This window comes from Miniopterus natalensis, chromosome 7 (genome assembly GCF_054644295.1).
Source record: "Miniopterus natalensis isolate mMinNat1 chromosome 7, mMinNat1.hap1, whole genome shotgun sequence".
NCBI classification, from domain to species: Eukaryota; Metazoa; Chordata; class Mammalia; order Chiroptera; family Miniopteridae; genus Miniopterus; species Miniopterus natalensis.
In genome coordinates, this window is record NC_142087.1 from 5,308,119 (window position 1) to 5,317,710 (window position 9,592).

The 9,592-nt window shown below is 51.0% G+C and overlaps 1 protein-coding gene across 1 annotated transcript; it reads right to left on the reverse strand.

The window, feature by feature from the left end:
- Positions 1–376: 376 nt before the first annotated feature.
- PIGT (phosphatidylinositol glycan anchor biosynthesis class T) lies at positions 377–9,126 on the reverse strand. The gene is made up of 12 exons (XM_016204848.2): positions 8,937–9,126; positions 8,225–8,402; positions 7,859–7,986; positions 7,429–7,529; positions 7,182–7,268; positions 6,543–6,630; positions 6,336–6,433; positions 6,078–6,243; positions 5,009–5,209; positions 2,626–2,791; positions 2,447–2,530; positions 377–1,517 (listed from the first exon to the last, which is right to left on the reverse strand). The coding sequence occupies exons 1-12, from the start codon at positions 9,124–9,126 to the stop codon at positions 1,265–1,267; spliced, it is 1,740 nt and encodes a 579-aa protein (XP_016060334.2). The 3' UTR covers positions 377–1,264.
- Positions 9,127–9,592: the final 466 nt, after the last annotated feature.

A 9,592-nucleotide genomic window follows, 5' to 3' on the forward strand; every position in this document is an offset into this window, starting at 1 on the left:
TACAGGAACCCAGAATTATATAATCGGAAGGGGAGGTGGGCAGGGGCAGGCTTCAACCCAATGGGCCTGGCTTCAAAGCCTGCGGGTGGTCTAAGGCCCACCTGCACCACAAGCTCATGAGGAGCCTGATAAAATTTGAAGGCTGGGCTACAGCCAGACCAATGGAGCCCATAGGGTCTGGACCCTAGGAAACTGCATTATTTTCACAAGAGCACCAAATAGTTGTGGACAATCCAGATTGAAAACCACCACACACAGCTCTCCCGACTCCGCAGCTCTACCCTTGCTGATAGGGGCGCAGTTCTCAGGGCCCCTAAAAATGGTGGGTGATGATTCACTTTCATGGTCATGGATTGCTTACATACAATCCCAGACAAACCCAGGGAGTTCTGGGAACTACTGTCAGATGAGGCCAGTGGGCAAGGAGTAAGCAGACTAGCTGAGGTGGGAGATCGGGGAGTTGTTTTAGGGGGCAGGAGTGTCTGTTCAGGCACTCAGCAACCAAGCCCTAGTCCCAGCTCTTCCCAGGCCTCAAGGAGACAGGAGGCAAAGAACCACAGAAGCAGCCACTTTTTATTCCACAACCAGTAAATCCCACCTACCACACAGTGACCTAAATTCTCCAGCACAGCCCACGATACAGGCCAGTGTTGTCCAAGAGGACTTTCTGTGATGATGGAAACATTTGTTCCCACTGTCCAGTACAGCAGCCACTTAACCACTTCTGCAGCGTGCTCAGCTCCCCGCTCTGCAGCCCATAGCCACTCACATACCGCTGGGCGTAAAGGAAGGGCACTGGCAGGGCCTCTGCATAGACCAAAGTCAGTAGTAAATAGCTCCTAAAGCAAACGGTCACTGCCCACCCCCACTCCCCAGGCCACATTCAGAGTCTCAAAGCCAGGGAGGGGATGGGGAAGAGTTCTGCTATCAGAACCGGGAAGCCTGTGCTCTGGAGCCATCCCCATCTTCCCCAACGGCACTTCACATCTTGAAACCTGGGCAGCAGACTGGCACTTGAAATGTGGCTAGTACAACTGAGGAAGTGAAATTTTAATTTAAATTAATTTAAGTTCAAATGCCACATCTGGCTCACAGCTACTATACTGCACAGTGCAGCTCTAGGCCCTGGCCTAGTCCAGGGACAGTTTGGTTCAAGAGCCAACTCTGGGGAGAACAAGCAGCAGGAACAGCCATTGGGGTCGCCACCACCCCTCCCAAGAGAGAAACAGCAGCCCCGGCGATGAAGAGGTCAGGTCTTAGGGTCTCAGAGGGGGGGGACGCCACGGGCGCGCCGGATAAGGTTAGCCAGCCTCTTGGCCAGGCCACCCGTTCTGGGCTCCTCAATGTAGAAGGTCCGGGTGAGGAGATTGTAGAAGGAGCCATAGCACACAGCTACCACCGTGCACGTGAGGCAGATGACATTGTAGGGCATGCTGAAGTCCGGCGTTGGCAGGTTCACCAGCAGGGGCTCCGTGTAGAGCCGCACGAAGTAGCTAGAACTATCGGAGACTGGGAACCTGGGGGTCAGGAAGGAGTGTTGAGGCAGGATCCCTGCTCCCCATCTCACCCCATCACCCCTTGGGTCACACTGGGCCAATGCTCGGTGGCAAGGATTTTCAAAGTTTTCTTAGCCTTCCAACCTTTCCAACAGAAGAAATCTCAGACGAAGGCTCAATACATAAAGCTGACAGAGCTGCCTTGTACTGAGGGGAAAGCAGTCCTGCTTTTGCCTGGCTGCCTCTTCCACAGCCTTCTGTTCTCAGCTAAAGGCATCTCCTCAGGGAAGCCTTCCTGGATCACCCACCAGGTTACTCCCAGAACCACCTCGGACCCCACTGCTCTCTAGAATAGAACCTTCCCTCTGGACTGTTAACAGCCAGGCAGGGGCGAGTCTGTCTTGTTTACTGTCGGGTAACTGATGCTCTCTGGAGTTCTCAGCATTCGATAAGTGCTCAATGAAATATTTGTTAAGAGTATCAGTGAGTAGCTTGGCTGGTGTTGCTCAGTGGTTGAGCATTGACCATGAACCAGGAGGTCACCAGTTCAACTCCAGGTCAGGGCACATGCCTGGATTGTGGGCTCAATCTCTGGTGGGGGTCATGCAAGAGGCAGCCAATTGATGTTTCTCTTTCATCGATGTTTCTCTCTCTCTATCCCTCTCCCTTCCTCTCTCTCTAAAATCAATAAAAACATTTTTTTAAAAAGAGCATCAGTGAGTAAATACAGGCTTTAAATACTGCTCCTTTCACCTATCTACTCTTCCAGAAACACTTTAGAATCATTTTATAAAGTCTGTACGAATATTACAGACCACTGGGACTTTCATTAGGATTGAGTTAAATCTCCACATTGCTAGGGGAGAGGCAACACCAAGCCCCAGCCTACCCTGCAGGAACCAGACTATCTGTGCTGATGCCCCAAACCAGGCAGCTGAGGTCATACTCACAGGCTGTTGAAGAGAGGACTCTCTTCCCAGTCCACAGGTTTGGCTGCCACCATGCTGGGCACGAGGGCACTGAGGACAGACGGGCTGCAGAGAAGCAGGCAGGTATTCCATGAGCCAGGGATGGTGGCAGAGAAGGTGGGTCAGGAGGGGAGGGGCAGCATGGGGGGGTCAGAGCCCACCTGATGTAGAAGCCATGATTGGGGTCTGGGGTGTACTCAGTCCACTTGAGCAGCGCCCGTTCAAACTGGATGGAGACCTTGGTGACAGAGCTGGCTGGCAGCTGAATGAGCATCTCTAGGAGGTGGGGCTGCAGCCGGTCCTGGGCAGGCTGGTAGTGGATGTAACCTGGAGACAGGCGAGGCTCAAGTGCCACCCATACCTCTTCCCTCAGGCCAGACTACCTGCACCTCCTGCCCCACCTATTGAGGCCTTGAGGCTTGGATATGGGCACCCAGAGGTGGGCTCTGGATCAGAGGAGCCAGGCAGGATCTCAGAAAAGGAAAAGTGTTTCCAGGGCAGCCATCCCAGGCAGGTAACTAATTAAACTTCACATCTTAAAAACTGGGCAGCAGACATGGATGTGATGCAACAGGAAGTTCACAGAACCACCTGGGATATTTTCCTGCCAAAAATAGGGGACCTGAATCTAATCAAGTCTCTAATACTAACCACCACTACTCAAGAAATATAGGGAACGGAGGAACATGTAAACATTGACAGGACAAACAATGACAGTACAGAACATTCTGTACAACAAATGACCCAACAACAACAAAAGAATGGAAACTGTTACGGATTAAAAGAGACTTAAGCCCTGGCTGAGTAGCTCAGTTGGTTAGAGAATCATCCCGATTCACCAAGGTTGCAGGTTAGATCCCCTGCCAGGGCACATACAAGAATCAGCCAATGAATATATAAATCAGTGGAACAATAAATCAATGTTTCTCTCCTTCTCCCCCTTCCTCTCTCTCAAATCAATAATTTAAAAAGAAAGAGAGAGAGAAGGATATTAAAAAAAAAAAAAAAAGACTATTGGGGAACACGCGAATAATGATAGGCCATATTCTTTTAAAGTCCTTTATCCGTTAGAGATATATATACACTAAAGTATTTAAAGGTGAGTTGACATGATGTCTAGGACTTGTGGTTTTTTAAATGTCTTTATTGATTTTAGAGAGAGAGGGAGAGGGAGAGAGAGATAGAAACATCGCTGAGAGAGAAACATGGATCGGCCGCCTCCTGCATACCCCCTACAGGGAATCGAGCCCACAACTTGGGTATGTGCTCTGACTGGGAATTGAACCAGCGACCTCTTGGTTCACGGGTTAACACTCAACCACTGAGCTACACTGACTGGAGTAGGATTTGTTTTAAGATACTCCAGCAGAAAAATAGCCAACCAAAAAAAAGTGGGGAGGGAGAGATGATACAAAAATGAGAGGAAGCCAGAGACTGCTGAAGCTGCTGATGGGTCCAGAGGAGCTGATTATATTATTCCATTTGGGTGTATGTTTGAAATTTTCCAGAGCAAAAGGCAGAAAAAACACAAAAACACAAAAACAACCTACAAAATACATAGGTAGGGTGTTGGAAGCAGTTATTTTGAAAGTGGTACAAGTAGTGGTGCTGAAAATAAATAAAACTAGTAACCACAGGCTTGAAAATATGGGAAACAAGAGAGGGGTTTAAAGACAATGTAAGGTCTGGCCATCTGGGGTGTGCTGTGACCTCTTCCTAATAAGTCTTTTCTGTAGTATTAGTCTCTCTCCACTCCAGAGAATAACAAGTGCTTTATTATTATGTATTTATTATTTAGTGCTAAGCCTGGTACCTAACAGAAAGCAGTCAGGAAATATTAACTCTCCTTCAGAAAAATAATAAAAAATTTAAAAATTTTTAAAAAGAGCACTTCTTCCCTCCCAAGGAAGCAAAAACCTACTCCAGATCTGTAAACTTTGTTCCCAATACTCTGTTGTTCTTGCTCACCCTTCCTCTACCTGAAAGAGCCTATAAATCATCACAAAATAGTGTGCCTGGCCCAGCCAGGTGTGGCTCAGTGGTTGAGCATCAACCTAGGATCCAGGAGATCAGGGTTTGATGCTGGGTCAGGGAACATGCCCGGGTTGCAGGCTAGGCAGCTGATCAATGACTCTCTCATCATTGATGTTTCTATCTCTCTCTCTCCCCCTCCTTTCCTCTCTCTGAAATCAACAAACATATGTTTAAAAAAAAGAAAGAGAAAAAAAAAAAGTGTGTGCCTGGAGCACCAGGAAGGAGAAAGTAAAAAAGGTTAGGAAACTACTGCCCTCCTCAGGTCTTATTAAGAATCACCAGTACTATGTGTTTTACTCATTTGTGCTTTATAAATTACTCAGGATCTGGCATTGGTGAGGCTGCCCTTTCCATTTGTCAAACTATTTCTAACTTTTTCTGCCTGTGTAGTTTTTCTGGGGTATGGACTTCAGGAATTACCCTGAGAAGTGAGGGTTTGGGGAACTTGGAAGGAGAGAGAGCAGGTGGGTGGGCAGGGGTAGAGGGAATGGTCGGGGACTCAGCTCTCACTTGGCTTGTTCTCCTTGCCCTTGGAGGTGATGGTGAGGGTGTGCACATACAGCCGCAGGTACCAGGGCACGGTGTCCAGGAGCAGCACAGGGAAGGCCCGGTACGGGTGGGTGTTGTATAGCAGCGTGCTCAGCTCCCCGCTCTGCAGCCCATAGCCACTCACATACCGCTGGGCGTACAGGAAGGGCACTGGCAGGGCCTCTGCATAGACCAAAGTCAGTAGTTAATACCTCCTAAAGCAAAGGGTCACTGCCCACCCCCACTCCCCAGGCCACATTCAGAGTTTCAAAGCCAGGGAGGGGATGGGGAAGAGTTCTGCTATCAGAACCGGGAAGCCTGTGCTCCGGAATCATCCCCATCTTCCCCAGCCCACAGCATTAATAGAATTACTATTATTTCCTAAATACTTATAAATGCCAAGCCCTGTGCCCCTGCCAACCAAACCAGGTGCTCTCATGATATTCTGCACTTTTCCTGGGTAACAATGAACACAACTGCAATTAATTGTTTAATGTCTGCCTCAACCAGTAGACATTGTTTCTCAAATGCAGATACTATCTTCTGTCTTCAAAAAGTTTGTTGATTAAATGAATACACAGACAAACCCCATATTTTACATTATCTCATCCAATCTGCTAGGTATTGCTGTCCCCATTTTGCAGATGAGGCAGTGAGGTTAGGGAACTGCCCAAAGTCACAGAGCTTTGAAGAAATGGAGTTAGCCCAGCTGGGCGTGGCTCAGCAGTTGAGCATTGACCTAGGATCCAGGCGATCAGGGTTCGATTCCCGGTAAGGGCACAGGCCCGGGTTGCAGGCTGCAGCCAATCAATGATTCTCATCATTGATGTTTCTATATCTCTCTCTCCATCTCCTTTCCTCTCTCTGAAATCAATAAAGATATATTTAAAAAAAAAAAAAGAAGAAGAAGAAGAAATGGAGTTAGAACCAACTGGCTGACTCTAGAGACCTGGGTCGAAACACTAGCCTATTATCTCATGATGATGAGGCAGGGCTGTAGGCTTTCCCCAAGAGATGACATCTCAGCATGTGGTGGCCCACCCTCACCCACCATTCTCTGGAGGTCTCTTCCACTTGAGCTGGAGGTTAAGGTTGCGGGAACTGTTGATCACGGCCGAGTCAAGCAAGTCGTAGACAGCATAGGTCTTCCGGGTGCCCAGGATGACGTCCTGGTATGTGGTGAGGGGAGGCGGGTTCACCTCCAATGTCTCATTGTCCTGGGGACACAAGGGCAGGGCTGAGAAGTGAGTGGAGGGGCAGGCTAGCTTTTGGGAGGGGGGATTATGGGTGTGGCTGGAGACCTTGGTACCTGGCTGTAGCTGGTGATGTCCACGTAGACTCGACTCTCTGAAGCCAGGGGGCAGGGTTCTGTTAGGGTTCGGGAGAACATCCGGAAGAGGGACCAGTCTGGGAGGCAGAGAGCAGGGTTGATCAGGGGCTGGAACTAGGCCTGGTGTGCACAGATAGGGTGGGGCTGGCGATGGGTGAGCAGAGATGAGTTGCCATGGTAGCTTACCCTTCTTCCCCTGCCCCGTGACGAAGGCATCAAATACAACAGAAAGGGTCTGCCTCAGCTCCCAGGAGACACTGGTACAGCGAGCATTCTACCAAAAGGGCCAGAGAGCAGCAATGAGGACATCACTCCAACCTCAGAGCCTCAGGGACTCCTACCTGGACTTGGTCCCTTGTCTACAATATATCTTCCCATCCATCGATTTGCTACCACTCACTATTGAGCACTTGACCCTGTGCCATACCCTGTGCCAGCAGCTTTATGCATCAGTTGGATGAACCATTGCCAACAACCACAGGAAGTACTACTACTATTACTCTCATTTGACAGATGGGGAAACCAGGCTCAGAGAAACAAAATGATTCACTCAAGGTCATGTCAGCTGGTGAGAGACTAAGTTAGCAGGTGCACTGCATAGCTATTCTGAACCACTATGTTCCATGACAAAGATTTACTGAAAGCTTGCAGGCAACCACTGTTTCCTTGGTACGTGGCCAATGCCCCAAAGAGTCATCATTGAATCTACCACTTACTACTGGCTCAGCCCTCAACAGACACTGGGCTACGTGCTTTGCCTGCACTTTCTCTCCGAGCCTATGGATGGCACGCTTCTCCCCTCCACCCCCATTCCCCATGACTTACTCTGCAAACAGGGCGGATATGCACTGCCTGGGAGTGGTAGCTAGTGTGGAACAAGCGATCAGCCTTCAGCAGCATAGAGAGGCCTGCCTGGAAGAGGTGGGAAGAGATGAAAGGTCAGTGCCCTGGACACCTGGGCACAGAGCAGAGGTTATCTGTAAATACATCTGGCTACTAGCAGTGAAAGGGCATTTGCCAACTCCATCCACTCTCCGGACTCCCACCCACATTCAGACCACTCTGGCCTCACCTTGGAACTACAGGGCAAGAGCTTCTTCCATGGGGTGAGGTTCTCAGTGCAGACAACCTCCCGCGGTAGCACAGCATAGCGTAGGAAATAGTGATCAGTGTCTAAGGGAGACAGAAGTCTGTCTGGGGTGGGTCTTGGGCCCCACTCCTCAGGACCCACACTCTAGTGATGGGGGTTACCCCTCCGTGTTCCCCATATACCTCTCTAGCACCACCACCCTAACAGTCCCAGCTGGGAGTGGGATCCTCTCCTCCCCTGAGAGAAGGCAATGCAGAGACAGCACAGTCTCGGGAAGCCCTCTTCTGGGGCCAGCACACCCAGGAGATTTATGATCTGGCCCCACTGAGGAAAGAGGAAGCTGAGGGGAAAGGAGGCAAAGGTCTGGGCAAGAGGTAACAGGGAGAAGGAAAGGGCCGCAGGGGCTTCTCACCATTGGCCAGTCCCAGGGGTTTGAAGGAGGCAGTGGGTGTGACCGTGTTGGTAGAGTCAATGAAGTTGAGAGAGGCACAGAAGATTCCTGAGAGGACGTTACTGAGCTCCTTCCAAGATTTATCCACACTGGACAGAAACACAAACCCCCTCACTGCCCCAGGGCTGCCTCTGCTCCCATCTCAAAGCCTGCATTGGTTGCCACACCATTAGATCGGCTAGTTGATGGAGCTAGAACAGCATCACTGCCCCTGCTCAGCCCCCCCTCCTCCTCGCTCCCTGTAGCCACACAGCCTGCAAGATGACACCACCTTCCCCTGTCACAGTCCCTTCATGGCCTGCAATAGGCCTCAAGGTGGGCACTCACTCAGTGACGGTGTCTTGGAACCAGACCCAGAGTTCTGCACCTGATGGGGCCTGCAGGAAGGGTGGGCCCCAGTATCGAGTCCTCCAAAAGCCTTGAGTGAGTGACAGGTGCAGCTCCCGGAGCGAATACTTGGAGATCAACTGACCCAAGGCTTTCGGGAAGAGCCTATAATGAGAAACTAGAGAAGGGGGAGTAGGTGAGAGATGATCCTGGAGGGAGGGTTCTCAGCCACCCCAAAGAAGCAGTAGACTTCAGCTCTGAGGTCAGAGAGATCTGCATTCCAGCCCAGACTGTTCTTTACCAGCGATGTGATCTTTAGAAAGCCTTTAACTCTCTACACCTCTGATTTCTTCCTAGTAATCTTTCCCAGGACTTAGCACTGTGCTTAGCACCCAGGATAAATGGTAACCAGCAACATCATCATCAGTGTTGTGGACAGAAGGCTCTAACTAAAGATTGAGAGTGGCAGCCTGGAGCTGCGGAAAAAGCACTGGACTAGAAGTCGCTGCCCCTGTCCGGGCCATAGTTTCGCCAACATACATTGGAGTTCTTCAATAACTATCCCATCCTTCCCCCACGGACCCACTTGGGCCGGCTCCACGCCCACCGACCGGAACCCCACCGGGAACTAGGCACCGCCCCCAAGGCTTGCCCCCTCCCACCGCCAGCAGGTGCCACAGTTATCTTTCTCCGGTCAGTCCGGTCCTCTCACCCCCTTCCCGCTGCAGCTCCGAGTCCCACCGCGTGCGGAACTGGAATGTGGCGGCTACGTCTCCAGAAGGCAGCGGGGTGATGACGAGCTCCTCCCGCAGGCTGTCGCGTGGGGGCTCTGCATGGCCCCAGCCGCCCGGCCCCAGAAGCAGCAGCAGCAGCAGCACCGCGAACGGCACCGCCGCCGCCATGCCTCCGGCTGCTTCCGCCCAGTAGCGCCCGCCCCCAAGAGACCAGCCTCCAATCGGAAGAGCGTATGAGAAGTGACTTCCGGTACCGTCCTGGAAGCCCGAGTACGGTTACCAGAGCGACGGCAAGGCTAGGCCCTTCGGGGACAGTGAGTTGAAGGGGGCGGTGGGCGTGTGGCGCAGTCGGGGGCTGGGTTGAGGCTCTCCAGCTTTGAAGAAGTCCCACCCACGAGAAAGTGTTTAATAATACCGAGTGCTTCTGCGGTAGTTGGGAAAACAGACTGAAAAAGATTACTTTTGCGAGGTAACGCTCCTGCCTCCCTCAGCTAGCGTCTCCGTTTGCTCCGTCCTGAGAATAGCCAGCTCCTCTGGTGGCAGAGCTTTCCTGCAAACCCCCAAATAACTAGCCCTTTTCTTATAAAAAATTTAAAACATGCAGCGAAGTTGAAAGAATGAACCCCATCACCTT